The sequence below is a fragment of the Streptopelia decaocto genome (assembly GCF_964273445.1).
Source record: "Streptopelia decaocto genome assembly, chromosome: 6".
Lineage (NCBI taxonomy): Eukaryota > Metazoa > Chordata > Aves > Columbiformes > Columbidae > Streptopelia > Streptopelia decaocto.
The window spans coordinates 7,346,391-7,372,952 of NC_138660.1; the positions used below are offsets into that span (position 1 = coordinate 7,346,391).

The window sequence follows — 26,562 nt, forward strand, 5'->3', positions numbered from 1 at the left end:
TACGACAATATCTTAGTATTTGTCCTGATGTTTTTAGTAGTCTTTCTCGTATCTCTGCACCATGTTGTTGTTTTTTTTTTCATATGGCAGATCCTGAAATGTGGTGAGACTTCTAGTTTCCTCCTTAAGCTGATGAACACATTTCACTCCTTCCTCTGCATAACATAGGATGGCATCCAAATATGAAGTCATCTGCTTCCTAGGCCATCTGTATAATATGCCTTATTTTAGCCTCTTGATGAGCAAAATCAGGCATCCAACTCTAAAAGTTCAAGAATTTCTCACTCTGGTAAAATGTAAACATGTCCTCTTGCTCCATTCCAGGGTAAAACAGGTTATCTTAAATCCTGTTTCATGCTTTTCACTTTTTTCCAGGTTATAAAATATAGTTGAAAAGAGCTGTTTGCTGACATCTCAATGCTCGGATTCTTAGCTGACATTTTCTAAACCTCGCATGCTCCTTCTTGGACTTTGGTCCATGTCAGCTAAATTATTTGGATTGTTATTCTTGGGTATAAATCATCCTCAGAATTGCCAAAGAAGATCCATTGAGAAAGGGATTGTGCAGGACTAAGAAAAAAAAAATTCTTGCCCAATACACCCTGTGTTAGGCAGAGAGTAAGGCCGGAGATACGAATTAAATGTTAATTTCCTGATCTTATGTGGGGCCACAAAGCACTTTGCCATCACTTAGAAAACTGAGGAAAAATACAGTCAGCTACAGGGAAGGAAACAGAAGTCAATTAGTCTTTGAAGTTAAAGCTGTTTCAAGGATTGGGATATTGGGGCAATTGCCCCAGTTCAGTCCATTGTGGGAGATAGGCTCCCACTGAGAAGCACAGGTATCATCCAGTCCATGTCTGAGGGGGGCAGTGCTCAGCCATGCAGGGGCCTTTCCAATTTTCCTTCTTGCTGACAGCCATACCCTGAGACAAGGGCTGACCCAGCCACAGAAAGTTTGCAAGAAAGTTTGCTTTTCTTGACATCTCCAGTATAGGCCAATGCTGCTGAGAGCAGCTGCACAAACTGGTGAATCACATCAAGAGGTGGCCCCATCTTTCCCATCAAGCAGAGCCCTCTCTGCTAAGTGATCATTACTCCTGTGGTGGGTGAGCTGTCAGTGCTTGTGTGTGAAGTGAAGCACTGCAGATGCTTTCCAGACCAATCTCTCAAAAGCCATAGGAACTCCATGTGTGGTCATCTTGGGTTTTTGTTCCCTGCTTACCCCCTCATCCCACTCCTCCTTTTCTGCTTCTAAACTTGCACCTGAGGGCTCTGAGAGCTGCATTCAGGGGGTGCATGTAGACTGGCTGACTCGAGACAAGATTTCTTGTCTAAGAGCAAATTTGCAAACTCAGTCCTGGACAAGCCCAGACCCTGTCCTCTGCTGTGCACTGCCACCACCCATCCTGAGCCTGCTCTGTGGCTTTGTAAACAATGATCTTATTTCACTGAGCTCATCCAGACAGTCTGCAGATAATCTGCTTGCAAGGCAGCCGTACATATGTGGCATGGGCAAATTATGGAAGTGATACACACCTGACTGGTCATACAGCTGTCTGTCAAATGCTGCATGGACAGTCATTGCATAGCATATTTTGGGAGACTCTGATCAGAGGAATCCCGTGCTAACACAGTGACTTCAAAAAGGCGCTGCTGGATCAGAAAAGTATTTAACAGTTGGCAGGTATTTGCCTGAGCTTCCAGATAAAGAAGGGTTTTAAAGCCTGTAGTTGCGTGCAGGAATGTCCTCCATTTGGAGGGTTATGTGAAAGCAAAGCAGGACAGAGGTGTCTGTGGTCACGTTGCTTGGAACAGGGAGATGGAAGCCTTAGTCCTGCTCTTAGCTCACACCTCACTGTGTGGGTTACTTTGGAGAATGCAGCAGCCTTTCTGTTCCTCTGCCCCATCCACCACAGAGCACATTCAGTCCTCCTGTGGCTCAAAAAGCACTCTTTCAAATCCATAAATTGACAGGTACTGTTTAAAATATGATGATGTCTGACGGGCTGAACACCACAATATGTTTTCATAGGCACTATTGGATAGCCTCAGTCAGCATGCATAGCATGGAGGTCAACAAATGTGAAATGGAGATTTACTACAGCATCCGTTGCATGCTAGATTTGCCCCGTGCTTCCTATTTGCAAATCCATTCAGATGCCTGTGAGGATTTTATGCTAATAAATAAATCTGCTATCTTAGAATGTCTAACGGAAAGCCCTTTAATTATTGCCTGTGGATCATTAAGTTCAGCAAGAGTGATTGCCCAAGAATGGGCAAGGTGTGAGCAGCCATGATGTGGAGGTGACACCTGAGTAAGAGGAGAGTTTCTGTTCTGCATGTTTAGCAGATAGGATGTAGCACACCACGTGGCCTAAAAATCACTGCTAGCAGCGTGGTGCATTGCACTCCAGGGAATTCCTGTGTCTAGAATGACAGCAAGCTGTTAAATAGTCACAGTCCCTGTATTCCTTTTGGTGACTTGCTGATGAGTTGTCACACCGGGTGGGGAAAGCACGGCTACAGCTCACAGGTAACAGATGGAGCCCGCTGCTCCAGCCTTTCATTGCACTGGGATTTCCTGCGAGCTGAAAGCATCTGAGCGCAAGACTAGCTTGGGGCACTCAGGGCAGCTCTTGTAATACATTTGCCTTTCAGCTAGAGCACCCAGCTCTCAAAGAAAGAGAGACTCTGGGCAATAGGCTAGAATTTTTCTTGGATTTGGTGATGTTGAGAGGGTATGTGAAAGTATGTTCCCACATACCTTTTCACTTGCAGAAAAACAATAGAAAATATTAAATGTGGTCTGAATCACTACTAAGGCAATAACAAAAAATTAATACTAACGGTAAACTGTATTTTGCATGTTATTAGACCTCACTGATATAATCAAGCTGGTTTTATTCCATAGATGCTTTGGCCTGTAATAAGATGAATAGATATCCCATTAATGAAATACACACAAGGTACTGCTGTGGTAAGTGTGCATATCTTGCCAGAGCCCAAGGCAATGAATATAACATGCTAATTACAGCTTTGGGAGAGGTAAAGTTTGGAAGAATATGTAGTATGCAAGCTACAGTTAAATAACGTGGCTTGACAGGGCTGGAGAGACTTTAATTCTAGCCAGAAACAGTCCACGCAGTCACAGTGGCTACCAGATTCTGCTCTCCTTTACACCACTGGAAACCTGAAAGTTAACATCAGTGGCTTTAAGATTTATTCTGAATTTACACCTTTGGGAGCATGGTCCATTGTTTTTGCACATATTAATAAATGTAGATAATGTGACTTAAGATGAATATGCATAGGAACCACTGAGGGACTGTGATCTCTTCGTTTTGGACAGGTGCAGACGTAATTTTGCAGTAGAAAAAGCCAGCTAGCATCTGCACTGAGCAGCCAGATAAGCCACAAATCTCTTCTCAAAACATCTCTTTGTGGTGAGTAGGCAGAAATCAGTGGGTCTGGTCCAGTCATATGAGGATAGCAGCCCACACACATCCACAAGGAAGACCCAACTCTCATTCCCGGTTGGGGTTAAAAGGAAGAGCCTCTTCCTCAGGCACATTAAAACAGGGCTGTGTTGCCACAGGTAGCTGTTTAATGGGAGCTTTTTTTCTCTTGTAGACTTCACATGAACCATTAAGGTAACAGAAGCCTACATCACGGGAAATGTCCTGCCCCTTGGACCTCTGCAAGAGGTGAGAAAGAAAACAGCATGTGCTTCTGTGCAACAGAAAATCTTTATTGGAATGATATCCAAAGGATCCAGACTTCCATGCTTGCCCTCCCCCAAACCTACTGTGTACACTGATGGGACACGAGGAGGAACAGCTCTGGCTCAGCAAGCTGAGGCAGACATCCCTGAGCCCTTCACATTACACCCAGTCTGCCCTCCTGTCCCAACAGCGAGTGTTTGGTCATCACAGACCTGCTTGTAGGAGGCGATGGGAAACTCAGACACCACCATGAGCAACGTCTGTAGATGTGGGCAGAGGCCCAAGCTGAGGGGAGTTGATTTAGTGCTTGGTGTCTTTGAGGATGGTGAGAAAGGGGAAGAGTGTACAGTGGCAGCAGGCTGAATGGCACACAGGACAGCAAGGCAAGTTGGGAAGCATCTTCCAAATAACAGGTCATGGTAGGTTAAACCTGGAAGGAAGGCACAGGGGATAGCGGTAGTGGGCTACCAGGTCCTGTCATGGTCCCTGTTAGACGTGGCTGTGGTGCGGTCATGGAGGATGGCATGTGAGCTAGCAGCACGATGAGAGAACAGAACAAACTCTTAACACATCAATACCCAGCAAGGTAGTTTGGGAAAGGGCTCATCTTCATCCTCCAGTTCTGGCAAGCCTTCAGATGCAGTATTTCCAAAAGCAAGCTGAGAAAGGGATACAAGAGGAGGATGTTAGCATCCAAGGGACTTTTTTCCAGCCTCCCACTCTAGCCCTGGAGTGGGTTTCAAAAGCCCTATGTCTTCAGAGACTTGGGGTGTGAAGCCAACATTGTGGCTTCCAGTCATATCTCAATAACCAGCTTTGACTTAACATAACACTTTTAGCAGGTGTTTCTTTTAGCTGCTTATAATGTAAATAAGGGATCTAAAAGTTTTTTCCAGGATGCTTGATTTATAAGTGTTTAGTTTTCCTTTTACTCTACTTCAGCAATATCAGGAATCTTTACTGTTTAGTGGCCAGCAGTTTTGCTGCCTCAGAGGTGTGTGCAGGGTTTTTCACTTGTGGGTGACTAGAAGAGCAAGATCCTCACTTGGAGAGACTGGATCTGGTCCTTACAATTTTTTTTTAAACCCAGACACTCTATCACTGCTGTTAACTGTCCTCCAAATAACATTAATTGCTTAGGGATCTTCCAATAAGGATAAGGGAAGGATGTGCATTTTGGTGTTGGAAAAAATAGCTGTTTCACCAGTATGCCCTGTTCTTTGAATCCTGTGTGGGTATCCTATTGTCAAGTATGAAAATAGGTTTCTACCTAGTTTTTGAAAGCAGGATCTTAGGAGAAAGCTTCTATTGAATCCGCAGTGCTCATGCTGAGACATGAGTTCCTCGCAGACTGGAAGGACTTTAGATGAAAGCAAGATTCTCTGCTTTAATTTCTGGCAGAATCTGATTTAAACCTGGCAGGGGGAAGCAGTTTTATCTACATTTGAACTTTCCAGACTGGTGGGGGCATGAATTAGATTAACCAAATTAATTACAGCCTCCAGGGTTGCTTATAAATCGCAGATTGTCTAAGGATCACCTGAGCACTTAAGCAAGCCTTGCACAAAGGGATTTTCTTCAGGCTGTCTGGCAGGTTGTCAGCTTGCACACGCCCAGAGCATGTGGGGTAAGGGCAGAACTAGCTCTCTTGGTTTTAGGCCAGATTTGTCATCAGTGACTTCTGGTTTACAGCTGCCACTGCTTTGTGGAGGAATCTACTGAAGGCCAGGGTGAATGGCATTGCCCATGTGCTTGCCAGGGTCAGCCTTGCAGGAGCACTGGAGCAATATGCTCCTGAGTCAATGGATACAGACTGGACAAAGCTTGGGGACCTACTGGATCTTAGCTCCCTGCATTCTTGGTTGATTTCCACATCCTTTATAGCTGCTTTTCAACAGCACAGACAAATGCTCCTTTTTTCTCTGTAGGCAGGCACTGACCTTGGCAGGAGGGAATGCATGAGGTTCACATGCCTCATTATGCCTTCAGCAATAGCTTTGTGCCCAGAGCAAAGTGAGGGGTGCGCTGCAGAGACGTGTTCATACAGAGGTCACCCCTCCAGGACAGGCACTCATTGCTCACATAACCCCATGTTCCTCTCTGAAAAGAGGGTGCAACACTGACTGCCTCCATTGAGGTCCTAGGTGTGCAGACCTGGGGTATCTGCCCTGACAGCAGACAGTGTTGGACACACAGTCCTTCTCAGAAGCTGCTAAACCAGCCAGCCACTAAAAAAAGAGAGTCAGGACTACTAGAAACACTGCCAACCTGTTTTTCAGCATATTTGGGGCATGTTTACTGTCACTGTCTTTGTTGCACAAAGGAAGCCTGGGAGATGAGAGTTGGACAGGATGGCTGCACGGCTTTAACCCAATACCTACCGCGTTTTTTGGGCTGGGTTGCTGAGAGACTTTCCAGGGCATAGGCGACCTCTGACCCTTCCTCAGTTGAGAGCTGATCCTTCAACTTCTCCAGCTGTTTCAAAACAAACACAGCAGTAAACAGTTGCCCCATCATGAGGAGCTTTGCAGTGTACTGGCAAGCACATGGCAGCTCAGAGGCAGGAGGTACAGACAGCCTGGCTGGCAACATAGCTGGCAATCCTCCTGGAGCAGGACCATTCCAGGAGGATTTGCCTTTGGAGCACTCACATCTCCTCAAGTTCTCCTCTGTTAAGCTGCTTGTTTCATGGCAGCAGTGTAAGCACCCTCTGCTCTTCCCCCTCACCCCAGGGTGCTAACCCCAGTGGAGAGGAGGCTGTGTAGAAGGATATTGCATGACTAAGTGCCAAGTCAGTGCTGGGGCAGGAGGTCTCCGGGCCATCTACCCACTGCAGCAGTGAGCATTGCTTCTGCATTGCTCTGGGCTGTCTCTCTGCTCTCTTCCCCCACAGCTGTTGCTAACTTCCGTTTATTATAATGTAGAAAGTCCACAGTATTTCTTCTCCATCTGTAGCTACTCTTTTCTGGTAGACTGGGAACATCTATGGTCATCATCTAGACTTCTGCTCTGGCAGTGTTGCTCCCAGGAAGCCAGAGCTTAATGTTGCTCAGCACTGGAGTGAGAGGCTAGGGTTGGACCTGGCATGCTCCTGTCTGGCATGTTGCACTGTGGTTTTTCAGTCTGAAGTGAAAAGTGCCAGGTGGAACTTGGCAGGACCTCCAGGATCCACGCAAACAGCTGGACCTAGCCTGAGAAATGGGAAGAAGGGCTTCCACTGCCTGCAGGGGTTTGCGCACAGCAGGGGCCATGTCAGGTTGCTGGACACCTTTCCCTGTTCCTGGGCACTGGGTGCAGGATGGGGATTCCTCTTTCTATCGGTGTGTGCACACACTGCTCAGCACAGAAGGGCTCTGTCCCTGGGTAGAGCCTCCCTTACTAGTAAACAGTAAATCATTCTGGATGAGGTGTGTAGTGACTACCCCTCTAACTTCAACCTGTTTTCTAATACAGCTAGCTGACACAGTGCCTAGGAAGGCAGCATGACCTCCTGTTCTCTCTCCTTTTTCTTCCATGGAGATTTCCTTTGGTGCTTATTTTTTTTCCTGGCCTGGCCTTTGCTGACCTTTCACTGGTGGCAGAGGCAAGAGCTGCCTCTGCTTTTATTGCACTAGTCTGTAACCTTGCTCTCTGTCTTTTCCAGCTTGTGCAGCTATTTAGCCCGGGTTCTGCTTTTCTCTTTGTGCAATATATGCTTACATTATAGCAGCAGAATGTAGAGTATCAGGATACAAAGATGGAAGAATAGGGTATAAAGACAGTATGCACAGTTGTTTAGCTATTCATGCAGCAATGTGCATATATGTGTCTGTGCATTTGCTCCTCTCACCTGCTCAAGCTCTTCAAATTTTTTTGCCAGCTCCCAGTCTGCAAGAAAGGAGAGAGAAACATCAGTACTTGAATTGCTTCCCAAAGCTCAAATCCAGATCAGTTTCTTTATTTACTCTCTTCAGTGGTTGACAAGAAAAGACCTAGTTATCATTTAGTTCCTGTTAGCAGGAACTCCATGCTAGCAGGAACAGTGACAGGAAAGCTGACTTTCTCTGTTGAATTCTATGGGACTTTATCCTAATTCTCCATTATGAGGGAGGCTTCTTTATCATTCACCAGGCTCTAGGGGAATTGGCCCAACAAGGTCACATGCTGTGTGATACCAGCTCAAGTGAACCTCTTTGCTGTTGTTTAATTTTCATCCCGATAACAGCAGTTCTCTAATGCTGGCTTTTCTGTCACTGTCCTTTCATATGAACTCCTATTGCCTCCTTTAAGACTTGTTTATTCTCACATCACCCATGTGGGCAGAAGTCAGAAGACATAGATTTAGCCTAGCAAAACTTATGTTACTTATAATTCAGCAAACATCAGGGCTGGAAGAGTGGAGCAACAGGAAAAGTAACAACAGTGAGTGCATGGGTTTTGCTCTTCTAAATGTTGGGGGAGCACTGGGACCTGGGGACCAGCTTCATAGATCAGACTTAGAGATCTCAAGGCTGAGCAGTACTGTACTAGTCAATTAACTATACAGACAGGCAAATTATCTGCCCTGAGATACCCCATCCAGGCGATGGGGAGAGTTAGATGCCTATGAACAAGACCTAAAACATCCAGCTGAACTGGGAAGGGAAGTAGCAACAGGAAAAGCTGCAGGAAGAGATGAGAGATTTCAATCTCACTTCTCTTGAGGACTCAGGTGCCTTATTTCAGACTCAAACTGATGTAAAAACAGTTGATTTAAAAAAAAAAAAATAGGTGAAACAAAGGAAAGCACCATGACAAGACGAGCTCAGTCAAAACTGAGTATCTGGACTAGGGCAGTTCTCCTGGAAGGGACATGCAAAGTGATCAGCTGGTTTTAAAGGACAGCTTGAGAAAAGTGCACTAAAAAAAAGCAGAAGAGCCAGGAAAGAGCTAAGGAATGTCTCTGCTGAGCCCCACAAGCAAGCCAAAAAACAGCCCTGGAGCTGTCTCCTTTGTCTGCTGCTAATGTGGCAGCAGGCGTTGGTCTGCATCTCCAAGGGGATTTAAGACATAATTCCCTCTGATTTCAGATAAGACTTCAGCTCACAGACACATCGCCAGACTTGGACTTTTTCTCTTTTCTCTTTTTTTTTTTTTTTTTAACGTTTGAAGCTGAGCAGCAGTGTGCCAAGAAAGAGCCGACTGCCTTCTCAGTTTCTTCTTTGAGCAGGAAACAATTTGGTTGAAAAATCCTGAATATTTTCTGACAGATATTCATCCAACAGAAAAAGCAGCAGTTTCTAAGCAAATCCATTGCATCAGGGCTCAGTTTGAGAGACAATCTGGGATGGGGATGTGCTGGGAGTCAGGAGACCGGGGATCTGTTCCTGGCACTGCCTGCAATGACCTCAGACAGATTCCTCTTAAGCAGGTCTTTACATATCTATAAGGTAGAGGCAGCCAGACTTGCATATCTACAAGTGAAAAGTGCCACTTAAGAGATTATTATTATTACTATTCACATTTTTACTTCTTTCATAGTTTCAAGTGCCTATTTTGGCTTGACTTTCTGCAAACCGTAGGCTTGGCCAATGACTGCTATGAATAGAAAATGAACAACGGTCGAAATTTGGAACAGATTATCTCAAGCAGGGGGGAGGAAGTTAATTTATGGATGAAGCCTTGAGAAACTGCCTGCTGTAAATCCTCTGTCTGTGCTCTGCTCAGAGATTCATTATATTCAATTGTCTGGCATAAAATGCAGCCTTTCCTCTAGGAGGAATAAGTGCAATAATCCATAAACCAATCATAAATATGTTATTTCTTGAATACATCCCCTTTGCAGGAAGAATGCCTTTGTTAGAATAAGGACTTGATTTATTTGTGTTTATTTATTTGTCTCAGGATTGTTTAGCCACTGCCTCACTGCATTAACAAGTGGCTGGGGAAGAGCACTGAGTGATTTTGACAAATGGAGTTTCATGACAACATTGTTGCTGGGCCCTGTTCTTGGCTGTTTTCACAGGGAAAAGCAGCTTCCTGCTCCAAGACCACCACTCATGGCTCAAACCCTCCCCTGCGATGGCCGTGGGAATAGCTGACCCCTGTAATCCATACAGCTTGTGATCCCTGTGTGTAGTGTCATGGAAAGCCGAAGTTTCTCTTCAGCAGGTCTGAGTTTAGAGGCTGTTGCAACATGTGGGTGGCTATAAATTTGGTGCCTGTTCACAGATGCCTGTTTTTGGCCTCTCTGCTGTGTGGGAAAAGCCTGTTGTCTCACCCTCTTACAGCCACATCAGGGGCTCAGGAGCTCCCAGTTCTGTTGTCCCAACCTACACCTGACCCCAAGGAATCTCAGCCTTGTGCTCTCTGCAAAAACTCGATGCCACCCCACTGCCCTTTGTGCTCACAATATGCTGCTGTTTTTAGCGTGCCAGAAAGACACTGAGCTGTATCTGAAAAGCCTGTGGGACTGTATGGGGTATGGGTGGAGAGGTGACTCCCAAGGCTGGCCTGTGCCCACGCAACATCTCAGGGATAGTAGGGGCACAGGGACTCAGCAGCATCTCTTCTTCTTATCAGTTATGTACACATACATACTCCCTTGGCAGCTGAGTGTTAAGTGAGGATCTAGGGTGCATGGGTTTGAGCAGCTTTATGTCACATTGCAAAAGCAGGTCCAGGAGCCCCTTGATGCAGGACACCTGGCACTAATCATGTGTAAGCACCATACCGGCTACTTCCACTTTCTGAGCAGTCGGTATTTCCAAGGAACATGAGGAGCAGGTTCCTGTGCAAACACAGATTCAAGAAGCTGAGATTGCCCATCCCCTTCACTTACCGATATTTTCTGGTCTCCGCCATGCAAGCTTCTTATTAAGCAGCAGAGTCAGCAGGGTGTCCTCATGATTTGTGTCTCCTCTCTCTGGAAGCACTCGGTTCTCTGTAGCACATAAAACACAACTCTCTTGATTTCTAATGACAAAAAGGATGGACCGTCCAGCCCCCAATGTTAAAACAAAAATTAAGAAGTAGAAGGAAAATGTCTCCTTGTCAGCACTTTGTCAGAGTGAAAGGAGCTCAGGGAAGAGGAAGATGTATAAGCACCAGATAAAATGTGCAGACAGTGATGGCTGCTCAGTGAAAGGGTGCAGGATGGAGGAGCCTTCCCTGCCAGCTCCGGCTGCTGGCCGGTCTCACTGCAGCCTCATCAGCATGGCTGGTTGCAGGGATCTGGAAACACCACCTTGATTTAGACAGTCCCAACCTTGCATCCACCTGCAAGGTAGATGTATCAGGTACCTCTGCAAACCCAGACAGCAACGCACGAGACCCTCTCTTCTCGAAATCGCAGGTTCTTCCCTCCACACCCCACCCCATCCATGTTCCCAGGGCCGAGAGAGGTGGGAACTTGCTGCTCCTGAGGGCTGATGTGTGGGTACCATCAATGAAAAGTCTTGCAGCCCCACAGCCTATTCTTGTGCTCATTCAGCCTTGGGGCTGCTCTATCTGATTGTCAGTGGTATTAGAGGATTCTTCCTGAACAGAGCCAAAGTGTGGAGGAGTTTAAAGCAGAGCCTCTTTATCCCTGAGAAAGCCTCTTAGAGTAGCTGTAAACCACACAGAATTTTTTTTTTTCCAGGAAAAACCTCCCCAAGCTGCTGTCCTAAAGCAGTTGTGCCTCTCTATGAGGCCCCTTTAGGGAACTTTCTCAGTGGTTTTGCTTTAGTGGTTGTGGCTATGACCTCAAATGAATGGTTGTGAAGGCTGAAGCTTCAGCAGAAACCAATGGACACATGGGCTGGGACTTATCAGAGCCCTGAAGGCTCTGAGACCCTCCCAGCTCTGCTGAACACATTTCCAGGATCATCTGAAACTCGAATGTTGCATTTATTTTTGAGAATGATAGAATGGGAGCCAAACTTTACAGGGAGAATGGCCATTCTCCAAAATCTTTGGTCCAAACATCCCTGCCCCAAACTCAGACCCTAATAAGCCCTAGAAGATGCCTACAGAATCCACAGAAAATGTGAAGAAATTATGCAGAAAGGCTTATTTTCTCTTCTTCCAGTATCTTTAGGACATCTGCTCAAGAAAGTTAGAAAGGAGAAAATGATCTTGTATAGCCATCAACCCTACATAGCTGTGATGGGATGAACATAATTATTTTTGATACACAGGAGACAAAACATTGTACCAGATGAGCCTCAAGGATGCTCAACGGTATGTGGGAATCAGCTCCATTAGCCAAATTCACATATATCTGCAGAAGCAAAGAAGCCCTGGCCAAAACGATGCTCTAAGTACTTGGAGAGACTCAACCCTGCTTCCCGCTGTGGCTGAAGCTGCTGGTCCTGATTGTCATCTCTATAATAGAAATAAACCCGAGGGACTTAGCAGAGCTACACGCTGTGTAAAACTTGCAGTTAGCGTGGAGTGCTATAAACCTCGTTCCTCAATCTGACAGACAGTTATGATTTTAAAATAGCTACTTTTAGTCATTTGGGGGATTTGTTACAGAAAAAAAAAACCTATAAACACTCTAGTAAAAACTAAACAGAAGCAGTATTTAGATAAAGTGGCCTCAGGAATGTTTTGGTTGTCATTACAAAAATAAATAGGTGATATAAGAAGAAAAATAATATGAAAAGCAATGTTATTTTCAAGCCTATATTTAGCTTTTTCTTTCCTACTGCCAAGTCTCTTTAAGAAAGAAGATTAATGATTGACATTTCCTTGCAAAATAAGTTCAAGCTAAGATTAATTTAAATTATAGGAGAAGAACATATAAAAAGAAGTTTTGTGGAAGAAAAAGTTCGGCAGCACCCTACTACTGACATTTATGAGCTGTCAAATCTCATATGGTGCATGCTGGAATTGCTACTCTCTGATATTTTAATGTTTTTCCTTGGAAATTTTCTTTTGGGAGAAAAAGAGCCACCCTTACCAGATTTCACCAGATCTGGTATTTTTACTGATTATCAGAATGTGTCATACAACCAGCTGCAGAACAGACAAACAGCTTTAGCTTATGCTAATATGAGCAAGTCTTTAGGTAACACCCATGTTAATTGATTGTTTAGTATAGCTCAAGGTTCTTTTCTTTTTTTTTTTCATGGATCACCAAGTGTTGCATGGCCATGACAAGTAGCAAAGCAAAGCAAAAAGATATCCACCTACCTGTGTCTTGTAGTCTGTATTCCAGCTTACCTTGTAGTAGAAAAGGCTCTCCATGTGTAGATGGGACATACACAGTCATGGTCAAGATGGTTAGCACTCCAAGGGACAGCTGGACAGACCACATCTTCTCCAGGTTCCTACCACCAAAAAGCATTCTTCCTTCAGGCACGGTGGAGGACTTCAATGCAACCCAGAGCCAGATGAGCTCACTTTTAAGAGGGAGTGGATGTGCTGTGATTGCAAATGGCCTTTGGAGGAGGGGAGAAAAATATCTCGAGATATAATTCAACCTGTCAATATGATTCACTCCTTTGGGAGTGGACAGAACAACCCAGTAACAGACGTCAGATGGAACCTGTTCAATATATTTCATATCAGACTGATCTAATGAATTCTGATGTTCCCACAGGCATGTACTGTCCATGCATGTCAATGTACATTCTATAGGTACATACATAAAAATACTTTTTTCAGGGCTGCTGCTTTAATGGAATTCATACATGAGGACTCCTACATCAGCAAAGAAGATTTGTCTAATGTACAAGTTACCGTATGTCACCAGTTTGGACAGAATCAGGTTAATGGGTTTTTGTAATTTATCATCTCACTTCCTAGTGCCTATATTAATTAATGTCGCACATAATGAGCGCTGAAGTGGTGGAAAACAGAAGGGGAGAGTTATTTTCATTTAACTGATCAGAGGATGTTGAATGTGTCTCACTCGCTGTGACTTACGGCTTTGTCAACGGGAAAGGCATCACACCCTATTTTGGGATTGAGTCTGAGTGGGGGAGTGCAGATTTGGCAGCAGATATGGAATACATCAAGGATGGACAACTGTCTTCAGTTTTTTCTTGGGAAAGGAAAGAAGTGGAAGGTCAGATGCTGATTCTGGCTGGACAGCCATATTTAATTAGTATAGAGCAAAGTATTGAGGCACATTGCACATATTCCATGTTGTCTCAGATCATGACTATATCTTAATTTGGCTTCTATTTGTTGCCCGTCCATTACTATTGCTCAGGAACCTGCTACTAGTTTCCTATTGCAACTTCACAATAGAAAATGTAATAGTTACTGCACTAAACTTTGTTCTTCACTTCTGCTGCTTCTGCAGAACTGAATCATCTGTGCTAAGCTTTGGCCAAGCTCTGACTTGTACATAGACTCCTAGTGACTCACCTCGTGTACTTTTTTGACACTATATCATGCCCAATTACCAGATACAGCTTCATCTGATGGTACTTGCACTTCATCTTTACTAAAAGATTTCCATGTTTGGGCTTTTGGCTTCTGGTCCCCAGCTCTCCCTACAACTTGCTGGACACCTTGTATAGCTATAGGATGATTGGCCTTTTAATATCCCTTTTAACATTTACTATTTACTAAAAATTGAGGTGGGAGAAGCTCAGATTTTTTGCAAAAAGTGCCTATGAAAATGAATGTGGTACTTCCATTAAGGAATACTTTTCTACTGAGGAAATATTCCAAAATTTTCCCTGCAGACATAATATGTACAAATAAACTAAAACTGTCTTTTCTATCAGTCTTGTGAACCAGTGATTAGCCAGCTGAAGTACTTACCTTTCCTTCTTCAAAAAGTTCTCTTTGGGCTGAAGAACATCTATGTCCTACAGGGAACACTTTTCCAGCCACCTCTGTCTCCCTAAGCTGCCCATTTCAAACTGGTCAGTCATGAGCAGCCCTCAGGAAGCAGAGGCCATAACTTGATGAGTACCACCTTGCACAAGTGTCCAGGGTGGACAATAGTATCTCTGACTGAAAGCCATATTCTTAAGTGAAGATCAGGTCTGGTTTTACTTGGTATTAAAGGACTTTCCAGCTCCTTACAAGTCTGCCCTGAGATGTGTTGCGGAATCGCGTTTGCCTTGATATAGGTGGTGTTTTTTCCCACATCATTTAAGTCTGTGCAGAAGCTAGAGATCTCGACCTGTTTTTTCCTACCCTTGGCTGTGAGGCATCATGGGCTATTGGCAGCCTCTCTCAAGAAGATGAGCTTTTCCCTGGGATTTCCTCTTTCACTGTGGAGAAACTGCAGTTCTGGGTGACAGCAACTGAAAGCAACTCAGGTACATATAATAGTATGCAAGTCATTTCAGCTGAGGGCCTTGCTGAAAGTGAGGGACTGCCATTCTATATTTCCATACTAGAAGGGAGTTTGCTGGATGCTGTGAGGGGATGGACACTCTCAGTGCGTGTGTGAATAGATGCCTGACAGCAGCTGCCAGATGCTAGTGGACTTTATGCATTTGTTGCGGTTATGAGATAGTTGATTTGCAGTGTTGGGCTTCTGTAAGACATCCACCTGGAAAATTCCTTTGCTCTTAGTCCATTTGTCTAGATGCTGGAAATAGTATAAAATTTTATTGTTCTTACATATTTTATTCTAAGTAGAAAAACAACATAGTCTCCTTGTTACTTCACTCAGTAATAACGTCTTCTACATCATCCACTGAACACTTGTGTCAAGAGCTGAAAGACAGAGAGAAGATGAAGTTGGGAGCTTCATCTCTACCTCCCGTGGTCCTAGTCTGTCTAAGCCTCTTCATGTAGAAGTTTGTCTTCTCATAAAGCTATGCAGACTTCAGGTAACCAAACATGATCAAACTGGAAAATTGACAAGGGTGGACAAAGCCAACCAGTTCAGCGGACAAGAATGGAGAAGTCTTGGCCCAAGCAGATGTTGCTAAACTCAGCTGCACCAGCTCTGAGAGAGATGAGTACATGTGTCAGGGCTCTGAGACTGTTAATGCTTTTGAGCAGCCTCAGCTGGGGCACCCACCCACCCTCTCTGTCCATAGGCTGAGGAGCCCCATTTAAGCTCAGCCTTGGAATCCTTCTGTTTTGGCCTGAGCTATGTTGGAGGAATGCTGGTCTGCAGCTCAGCTGTATCTTTGCCTGGCCATGGTCCTTACTGATCTGGACCCAGACATGCAGATTGACTTCCTGGCTTGACCTCAGACATGTTCCATTATCCTGTTTCCCCGAAAATGAGACAGGGTCTTATATTAATTTTTGCTCCAAAATATGCCTTTTTTTTTTTACATGTATAGCTACCTGGGCATTATTTAAATTTTTTTTTTTTTTTTTAATCAACTGTAACTAGGGCTTATTTTTGGAGAAGTGCTTATATTTTGAGCATCCTGAAAAATCATGCTAGGGCTTATTTTTGGGAAAACAGGGCAGTGTGAACCTGTCTGGTGTTCACTGGGATGTGTTTGACACTGGTTCCTGTCACCAGGCCTCATTCTGACTAATGGACTGACACCCAGCTTGACCCTGGATCCTCCTCATCATTGTGGACTTCACTCATTGTTGGGACTCTTGACTGAACCTGGCTGCTGTCTCTGGGCCTGCCCTGCTTGCACACCTTAGGATGGTCCTGCTGGCAGCATCACTGCAACTTGGCTCCCTGTTCCCTAGGGAGCAGCTGGCCCTTGCTGCTCTGGGACATCATCTTCCTCAAAATGTTCAGCTTCTTTCTGTGCACTGACTTGCTCTTCTCTGCCAAATAGATTAGCAGATCTTCGAGTGGTAAAGGCTTTCAGTTATGTTATATAAATTCCCTTTTTTTCCTTGGGTTTTGCTTTTAGCTCTAATGAAGCTAGGATTGCCTCTAGAAGACATGCAGTCCCCAAATAACCTAACCTTAGTTTAACCCTGAAGCAGGAACCTTTACTGTTTCAGACAAAACCTCAGACAAGGATTCAATGTGGGTTTGGAGTGACTTGTAAGATGCAGGAGGCACTGTTGAGCTGCTGAAAGCAGGAGAACATGAACGGACTACTTTCCAGAGTCAGCTTGGAGTGGCAGGATTCCAGACCACTTGGTATGCTGTACATTTGGGGTTTGGAAAAGGAGGATATTTTTTTCTTTTCCAGATCTTCCTGAGAACACATGGAAACATTGCATGTATCCTGTATTTCAGGTAAGCCTCAACAGCATCCACATGCTTTGCTGTGGTCTTATGGTCTCCGCTTAACCATGGTTTGCTTGGTCTCGAAGCAAACAACCTGCTGTGGTGGACCTGTCAGGGAAGAGCCTTTATTTAAGGTTGGGATTAAGGGCATATGAACTGCCCTGCAACCTCTGCACCAAGGATGGGACTTGGCTGTGTCCAGGTAGTCTCAGCTGGCAGAGACGGGATTTTACACTTTGTAGTACATATGGGGAGACCTGTGTCTCACTGTTTGCTTAGAGTGTTTTCTAAGAATAAGATGAGAGTGGGGAATGACAAACAAATTTGGAAATGAGAAGGGGACATGCTTTTTAGTGGGAAAGGCAGAGTGGGGGCTTCACAGCCCCAACAAAGAGGGGAGGAGTGGGTGAGCTTTTAGCAGGCAAGAAAGGGGAGCTGCCCTCAAAGCAGGGGTGAAGTGAGATTCAGACACAATTTCAGAAAGGCAGGAATTATCTTCCTCCCCATCTTGGGCAATGCACTCTCTTCATTCCACCATGTGCCTACATTACCTCTGTCTATTCACATGCCAACCTGTTTGCATCTTCTGCAGCCAAGCCCCCTCTCTCTCTTCCATAGTGTCTGCCTTTCCTGCCTGTATTACCATTGTAGACCTGGCACCATTTGCCTTTTCAGTCTACATTCCTCTGGAGTCTCTCTGCCCTTCACTCCAACTGTGTTTCACCTGGTAGGAATCAGAGTAGAAGGTACTAAAAACTATCTTTTCTTCAGCTTTCATTGCTTACACATTTAATATGTAATTTCTTCTCTACCTGTGTTACTTCTACCCTGTGGTGAACTTGAGAGAACAAAACCCACTCCAGTCCTGTTGTTTAAAGCACCACTGGAAGGTGCTCCGATACTCTGCTGATGTGTGGTGCAAAGCTTGGCTGCAGAAAGGAATTAAAATAATGTGTACATGAGCCAGGAGAGTAGCTCTCTGAGAGGAGAGTGCATAATGGGGATGGAGATACAGTTATAAAATGAGATTCTCTGTTCCTTAGGGGACTGTTAAAACCAGTCAATATTTATGAAGCTTTTAGTCTGACTCATGCAATTTGTTCCCCCTTCTACGTGCTTGTCTTTGGGACTCAGCTGTTACTTGGCCTGTTACTGCCATAAAATTAGTTGCTATGGTTTAAGTGTCTCCTTGATTACAGAGAGAAAAGGTCCAAGGCAGAGTGTAAAGCAGCTCAAGTTGTCACCTCACTGCAAGCAACCAAGGGAGCACACAGAAAGAGGCATCACCAGCTCCCATCAGATGGGCACTGTACTAAAGACAAGCAGTTTCTCTTGGTTAAGGCAGCAGAGGGTAAGAAGTGCAGCTAGGCAGAGCTTCTGCAGGGCAAGCACATCTCCACAGGGCACTGCCTACACGCATGGTGTTATGTCTTCAGAAAGCTGCAGCCCCCCAGCACTTCCAAGGCTGCTGGTGGTGAGGCACCGTGTCCTCCTGCCCATGATGCAGTCACCAGCTGTTAAGCTTTGCTGGCTGCTGTACAGGCTGCCATGGACTTGGCAGCTTCCAGTGTGACTGCAGAGGAATGAGATGCCTCTTATTTTTTCCTCTTGCAGATGTTGGGCTGAAGATGCTCAATGCTACCTGCATGAAGGATCTCTGTAAGGATCATTTGGTGTGGTCAGTGATCGGTGTATGGGAATGAGTGTTTGTATCCATCCGTTTCTGAACCTTTTCTCTGGATTTTGCACACTCCCTTTTTCAATCAGCTACTCTCAGTAATTCAAAATTGAAAGCAGCTTGTTCATGTACTACTTTGGGCAACATGGCCATATAGACAAGGCTGGGTGATTTCCTGCTCCAAATGCTGGCTGGGGCACTTTTAAAGTTGTGCAGGTCAACCTTTAGCTAACAGTGCCAACTTTCATGCTGTCATTCCACTTTCTTCCTCTTTCTCCTACCAGTTCCCACCATCTGGGCTTTTGATTTAATGAGAAATGTTAGCCATCTTTTTGAAAACTCTCACTACAGATCACCTGAGGGAGGCCTTAGAGGATAAATAGATCTGTTTTGCTTTGAGGAAATTTGCAGACAACCATAATCATTGCATTTGAGAGCCTATATTCTTGCCTAGCTTTTCATTTGCACGCAGGGCTGCTGAGACTATGATAGCTTCTGCACATGCAAAGTAGTGTTTTGTTGAGTAAACACCAGTGCTTTGTAGATGTAAACTTGCATGTTACAAGATCGTGACTAGAAATGAGGGATCCAACTGAGATTATAGGACATATCAACCATTCACCTTTTGGCCTGCTGGCCACCCTGCAGCTTGGGAAACAAGACTGGTAACACAGAAATGATAACACAGGATTTTTATCTTTTTTTAAATCCAGAAAAAGATGGACAGATGGAAATCAAAATAAGTGATATTTAGGTAGATCTAGAATTTTCTCTGAGTGGAATATAGCAAACTCACTGCTAGGTGAAAACTGCACCAACTTCAGCCCCCACAAAACTCCCTCTAGCAACATCAGTGTGTTGAAGCTTCATCCAGGTAGCAATGACTGAATAACTGAGAACCAGATAAGGTGTTTCACCATTACATGCCACTTTATGTTATTATTACTATTACTATTATTATTGTTATTGTTATTATTATGCCTCTGTTGTGTGGGCTTGCAGGTAGCTCCCTGCAGAGCATTACATTAATAGCAAATACCTGTTCTGTCGGATCTGTTCTTCAGACTATAAACTTAAAGGAAAGATGCGCAGTGGATGAGGGACAAAGAAAGTAGCAAATGTACCACTTTTAGTATTACTTCTCACTTTCAATGGTAAAGGAGACTTTTTGGAAGGTAGTCTCTGTTGCTGATGTGAAACTTAACACTGAAACTACAACCCTTGCAAATGTGTATGTAAAATTGTGGGCAGAGATGCAGAGCTAATTTGCACCTTGTAGTTTCCAGGGTAGTTTATACAAACACGTATCTATGCGTGTAACTGAGCTGTGAGCAGCACCATACCTGACTTCAAATTGCATGAGTTATCTCTCCAACTTGAAAGACAGTAAAAGCTCTTGTCTAAATGCACAGCTCATTGTTTTCCTGGTGCCCCTCATTATATTACACTTAAGCACAAGTTTAGTTTCCTCTTTGTTCATTCTTTGCAATCACCCCATTCATTACCCTTGGTGTGCTTTAAAATACCTTAATCCTTGCAGGCTTCAGCTCTCCTTATCCTTCAGGGAGCCTGTATTCCCACAGGCACCGTTCACCTACCTACGGAAATTGCACACCTGTGCCTTGGTGCTCCTTGCCAACTCTGTAATGTTTGCTTCCTCTCGTTGGCCCCTCCTGGCACAGGACTCTCTTAAAGTGCATCTTTGTTAAGAAATGCAGAGAGGTTAATGACTGAAGCAAGTCAAAGAGGAGAAAAAGTGCATGTCCCCAGCTCAGGTAAGTAGGAAGGTCAGTCCCTTGGCATCAGTCACTGCTGATCCACAGGTTTTGGACATGGTTTTGCATGGCACCTGATATCACAAGACACCTAGAACCATTTTTTTTTCCATCCCTTTGCATTGACCATTATCTGATGCACACATTCCTTCTTGCAGAATCATTATCCTCTGTGTCTATTCCCACAGCAGCCTCATCAGTTGGAAGTTAGCCTTGCCATCATTAAGGAAACTTTAACAAAGACTCTGCTGTTCAGAGTGAACATCTTGATGAGACCTAATTTATTTCACAGTTGTTGTTATCCTGTTGACCTAAAATGACAGCAGGACACTTGGAGAGGTGCCTGGTTTATTTAAGGAGCAAGCATAATGTTGCCTCTCCCTGCCTGCAGGAAGAACGTAGCAGCATAAGGCACTCCTGGTCCCAATGCTCTGCCTGGCAACTCCTGCCCTAAAACCTGACTGTGGCTTTTCTGAGGGCCAGTCTATATTGTGTTGGTTTTATCTGTTTTTAACAGTTCCAGCCTCTGCTTTGCACAACCCCTCAGGAATTTTTTCAGTGCTGGGTGTACCTCAGGAGTGATGTTTTTGGGAGCAGGATTAGATGTCTGGGTGCAGGTAGGGAAAGTGGTCGCTGGGTTGCTAAGACTTGTGTAGTGGCATGGTCCCAGCGGTGGTGCCATCTCTGAGTCCTTGCCCACAGCTGCCTGCTGGAGCACACTCCTCACTGATCAAGGTGTGCCTGGTACCTGGGGTCTGTGTGGAGAGTGGCTGCTGGAAAGTGCAGAGCCAAACAAGGTGACAGCACAAGGACAAGGGCTGGGGCTGCGGGTTGCAAGGGGAAGTCCACCTGGATAAAAGGAGAAAAATCACAGTGAGCAAAGAATGGAACAGGGGCTGAAAGAGGTGCTGTAATCTCCAGCCTTGGAAATAATCAAAATTCACCTGGACAAGGCCCTGAGCAACCTCATCAGATTTTGAAGCCAGTCCTGCTTTAAGTGGGACTTGTCCTGTGTGAAGTTACTCCATGAAAGAGGAGTTAAAGGTGTGTGCCGTGCACTTCAGCTCAAGTTCTGCATCAGCTTCCCAGTTGCTTTTGACCTGGGAAATGAGATGGGCCTGTCTTCCAAGAGAAGCTTCTGTGAGATTAAGTACCTGCTTTTATAAAAGTTTGAAGTGCCTTCTTACTATCTTAAATAAAAGAAAGTGGTTAGTCTTCCCAGTTTTACTGGGATTAATCCACCTACTGCAGCATTTACCATTTGTCAAGCTAAGATACCATACAATTTGCAGAAGAAAAGCTGAGGTCAGTCTAGCAGAACTGACACCTTCCATGATTTTTACCTAGAAGCAGCAGCTTTTAGACACAAGTGAGAGTCAGGAGGGTGATTTAAGATCCACCACAACACGAAGCCCTTTGGGACTCTAAGTTGTGATGCTGCTGCAGTAACTCATTTCCTAGGTCATTCCCCTTTCATTTCCAGTCCCTTTGTAGTTAGTCTCATGGTTTTGTAGCTGTCTTTGAAACTTTCTGTAGTATTCAAGTGTTTATGCCATGTTCCAGTCTCAGAGATTACATCTGAATATACCTCAAAAATCAAGCTAAGATAGGAGGGAAGTACAATGCCAAGAATGCAAAGAAAATTCCTTGTTTGTTGTGTAGGACCCTGCCTTAAGGAACGGTGTTGACAAATGCTGTTCACCCCTCCCAAGAGCCTGTTCCAGCCTTTCTGTGCTTTGACACCTAGAGCTGTTCCTCTCACTTGCAGCACTTAACCCTGTCTGCCTGAAATTTCCTTGGGTCCTAGGAGAGCTCACCATCCAACTGCTACCACTGAGCTTCAGCAGATCTTGCAAGAACAAATAAATTTGCATGGTGGAGGCTGTATCTGTGTAGAAGAAACCAAAACCCAAGCACTCCAGGAACTACTCTGCTGTAACTCTGAGCATCAGGTACCAAGTCTTGCTTTAGTGAAGATACACATAGACAGGCACATAGTTCTCTTTTAACAGCAGCAGAAGTCATGCCAGTCTAACGTGGTATCTCTTGAATAAAGTGCAGATTATGATTAATTTATGTTGCTGGTTTTGGCCCAAGGCAAACAACATATTATGATGCAAATTCATTACTGAAGACTGGAGCAAAAAGCTGTATGTGTAGAGTAAAATGCAGGACCGCTGGGACAGACACATTAAAAGTTGTTTCATAAATTTGGCTCTGTTGCATTAAAGCTGCTGTGTAAATATGAATGCTTCGGGCTTTCAACTTCTGCTGCTTTGTATTGAATACCTTATACTGAGAGAAGGGCAGGAGAAAACCATATTCTGGTTTTGGAAAGTCTGATTGGTACATTCTGCGCCACTTGTGTATCTTCCTGGTTGCTTGTCCTCTTCTTTTGTCCTCCCTTTTGTCCAATAATAAATGCTTATTCAGCAATGAAAAAGCTTGATTAGTAAAGGGTGAAGGGTGTCTAGAAGAATATACCAACATCAGAAAAACTCAAATTAGGAGAAACTGGAAACAAACCTTTAGACCCTTCTTTAGCATGGAGTTGGCTGTAATCACCAGGATTATGTGAGCAGTTCAGTTGTATTTCTCATGTGAATGGCAGCAGGATTAGAGGTGGGGCCATTGCAGGAGATAATCTGTGTGAACTGCCCCTTGGAGGGACAAGACTCTCTGACTAATCTCCATCTGTATGATCATACGCAGCACCTGTGTAGCTGGGGGTCATCCTGTGCACCTCGCCTCTGGGCAGAAGAGCACAACAGCCTTCTGCTCAGAAGGCTCCTCAGCTTTCTGCTGAGAGGTGTGCCAGGTGCATGGAAGTGAGAAGGAATCATACAGACAATGTAGTGACTTTTTCTGTGAAGGAGGCTGAGCAGTTGAAGGTAAAGCAGTCAAACTAAAGACAAAGTCTATGCTTTAGGGATGATGAAGCATCATTTGGAAGGGGGAGAATTAAGGACAGACAGTTCCTGCATTTCAGAAAGCAGGACTGGAAAATTCTGGAGTAGTACATGGCTAACTCTCTGGAAATAGATTCTTCTTTCATAGTCAGTTTCTTAATGTTTTTACTTTTTAATAAAACTGAGATATTATTCGCTTTGCCATTTTTTTCTGAGATCTCACATCTCACTGTGTCTCCCTCTGAGCTCCCATCCCAGTTACCTGGAGCACAGAGCACCCTGGAGCCTGTGGGGGTGTGGGAGGAGGAGAGGGGCTCAGGTCCCCTCTCACGCCTGCTTCCCCATACCCAAGAGTGGTGCAGGGGCCATGGGACAATAGCATAGAAGCTGGGGGCCACTCATTTCAAATGTTATAATATTGATTTCATCTGCTTCTTGTATACTCCTGAGATACATGCTGCTTTGTGATCAAAACACTGACGGTCTACATGAGTGACTGGCTGTGACAAGCACAGCTTGGAGGATCTGAGACATCCCTAAATCCCAAATCCTCTTTCTTCTATCTCCTTGTCTTTTTCCCGAGGACATCATCTCATGCTAGTTCTTTGCTGCTGGCAAAGGTGGAGCCCAGCTGGCAGTCCTCCCCATGTTGAAGGCTGGTTTTAACCCATATGTGGCAGCACATTACTGGGGTTCAAAGGCCGCTCAAGCTGCTCCTTGGCCAGAGATCTCTTGTTCGTGCTGCTCTCCCCGAGATGTGACCATCCCAACTGACAAACTCATCACATTGTGCTTGCTTCCCCGCCCAGACGGACAAGGTGCACACCGTACAGCCCGCGGAGCAGCCGCCGAGCAGTTGACTCGTTTGAGGCTCGACCTGGGCATGTTTCCATTTCCCAGGCCGGCGAGACACTTTGCAAGCACTGGGGTCGGATGGCTCAGAAAGGGGGAGCAGGACCAGAGGCACCCCGATCCAGCACAGGAAAGCGCCGGGGGTTCAGAGCTGTCCCGACGGTTTGAAACGCCGCTTCGGCAGCAGTAGGGGAAGAAAAAAAACAAAAACAAAAACAAATTTGCCTATAAATAAACATGCTGCCTGTCCCGCTGGACGCTGCCAGAGAAGGGGAGGGGGGGGAAAAAGCCCGGTCCCCCTCCGCCCACCTCGGCGGGTGGGTAAGCGGCAGCCCCGCCCCGCCCGGCGCTTTCTGTCCCCTCTCCCGCGCCGTACGGCCGGGCGCTCCGGCTCCATCCGCTGGCAACTTTGTAGCGCGGGCGCGGGCGGCGCCGCCGCGGCTCTGCCCTGACCCGGGGGGCGAGGGCCGACCCCTCTCGGCCCGCCGGGCTCACCCCACCATGGCCGGCATCGGCATCGACCACTCCAAGCTGCCCGGAGTCAAAGAAGGTCGGGGTCACCCTGGGGGGGGGCGCGGAGCGGGTGTGTGTAGGGGCGAGGAGCCCAGCCCCGGGTGGGGAGAGCTGGACGGGACGTGGCGGCTTGGGGGGAATTTGGGGGAGGGAAAGGGAGAAACTCGTCTTTCTCAAAATAAATATTATTATTATTTAAATTTTTTTGGCTGCGGGGGCGGTTCTCGGCGCTCCCCGTGGAGCTGGGGGTTAAGGGGGGGATGGCGCCGTGCTCCGGCCGTGACACGGACGCGTGGGGTGGGCGGACTGCGTGGGGCCCCTCGGGGTGTGCGGGAGCGGTCCCGCTTTCCCGTGCGTTCTTTTCGGCGGTTGTGCGGCTCGGAGGGAGCGAAGGGCAGGCTGGGGGCCGGCGGGGAAGCAGCTGCTTTAGCTTGACGGAGACCCGCGGTTGCTCTCGCAGCCCAGCTCACGGCTCCGCTCCCCGGGGCGTGGGGCGGCGGGGAGGTGCCGCTTCTCCCCGGGAGAAGGCGAGGAGCGGCGCTGGGGGAGGGGGCAGCCCTTTGTCTGCGCCGAGGCCGCTGCTGGCGCTTCTGCGCTGCCCTCGGCCGGGCAGGGGGGGCCGGGCTGCGAGAGTGGCCGGGTGCGCTCCCACGGGAGATAAACCTTGCCGTGAAACAGCCGGGAGACCCTGCGGGATACAGGCAAGAAATTATGTTCCTCGCGGCTGTGGCTCTGCTGGGGTTGGAGGCTCCGCCCGGGGCATTGAAAAATGGGAGTAGAACTGGGACTACCCACAAATTTGGTGGTTTCAGGCGGCCCGGCGAGGTTGAGGTCCCGGTTAAAAATTACTTAATCCTACGAGGGTTTTGCGAAGACTTTGCCCCGTGTTGAGCTTCAAAGCACCCAGCAGCCCCCTCCACCCTGTAAAATCCCTATACACCCCGAGAGTGCTGGGGCAGGGTGGGCTGTAAGCGGCCCCACTCACTTTCTGGGTGTCCAGCTGCAGCAGCTGCATGCGGTGGCCGGTTTAGCCTCAGACTACACGGAGTCACCTTCGGTTGGGCCAGATTGGCCTCGGTTTCCCCCACAGCAGGGATATCTGCTGCACATGAGTGCCTCTGAGCTTTATTAAAGGTGCCCTGGAGCTGCTTTGGGTTTGAAAAGCTTTGTACGAGGTGGAGCCTCATCTTTCAGACATTGATATAGATCTGTAAAAGTTCTGTCAAAATCAGAGTATGTTAGATTTACACTGTACACTGTCTGCTTGTCTAAATACAACCAAAATTCCTTACACTTGTTTTCTTTACCACTGGCCATTTCTTTTCCATTTATATAAATTTTGTTTGTTTGTTTACTTTCAGTTCTTACAAAATAGCAATTGTGAATTTGATGATTCAGCTAGTGAAGAGCAGAAGGCATATGTCTGTGCAGGGAACTGGAGGTTCCTTTTGACCTCTTGTCCATCCTTTAATGCTTCACTTCTTATTGCTACCGGAAGAAAAATAATATCCATGGGCTGAAGTTTTAGGGGTTAACATTGGTCCTATTAAGTCATTAGCAAAATTGTTATTGGTCATTTTAGGGTGGCCAAGATCTCATCCTTAGAGTCTGTCTACACATGGTTACTCAAGAAAAATAATCCAATTAACCTTTCTGGTGGGTTCATTAAAGGGAATTAAATGCCTGTGTAGACGCTCTTATTCAGAATTTAAGTAGCCTTGACTTGATTTAGCTTGGTTCATTTTTGAAGTGAGCCAACTGGACTGAGTTAAGGTCACTTAGGTGCTGAAAGTATAGTTACAGGGTTGCAGTGTAGCTAGCTCAAGGAGTCCTTGGTAAATTTGCATTTAGGGTTAGCATGGATTAAGTTTCACAAGTGCCCCGGTATGAGTATCTGTTGTTACCTGACAGCAATTGGATTAAAGTAGTGCGCCAGAGCAGCTGCTACGTACAAAGTAGATGAGGCCTGAGCCATGTTTGTGAAGCCTCGCGTATGTTTCATGCTTTTGGTTTAGTGACATCATTTGTTTTT

The 26,562-nt window shown here is 45.8% G+C and overlaps 2 protein-coding genes across 4 annotated transcripts in view; one reads left to right on the forward strand and one right to left on the reverse strand.

Moving 5' to 3' along the window:
• Window positions 1-4,358: 4,358 nt before the first annotated feature.
• On the reverse strand, window positions 4,359-13,017 carry UTS2B (urotensin 2B; the record flags this gene model as incomplete). Of its 2 annotated transcripts, none has more annotated exons than XM_082055459.1 (5): window positions 4,359-4,384; window positions 6,107-6,200; window positions 7,555-7,592; window positions 10,525-10,626; window positions 12,894-13,017. In XM_082055459.1, 5 exons carry the CDS (start codon window positions 13,015-13,017, stop codon window positions 4,359-4,361), a joined length of 384 nt encoding a protein of 127 aa, XP_081911585.1. The 2 variants fall into 2 exon arrangements, with proteins under 2 accessions (XP_081911585.1, XP_081911584.1); XM_082055458.1 differs by having other exon boundaries at window positions 12,864-13,017.
• An 11,345-nt stretch (window positions 13,018-24,362) lies between these two features.
• The window catches only part of CCDC50 (coiled-coil domain containing 50), a 43,730-nt gene continuing 41,530 nt past the window's right edge, over window positions 24,363-26,562 (forward strand). Inside the window, exon 1 of one of the 2 annotated variants that reach the window (XM_082055575.1) lies at window positions 24,363-24,567. In XM_082055575.1, the coding sequence (XP_081911701.1) occupies window positions 24,519-24,567 (49 nt within the window). In that variant the 5' untranslated portion in view covers window positions 24,363-24,518. The remainder of the gene's footprint in view (window positions 24,568-26,562) is intronic. The other variant, XM_082055574.1, reaches the window with a different exon arrangement.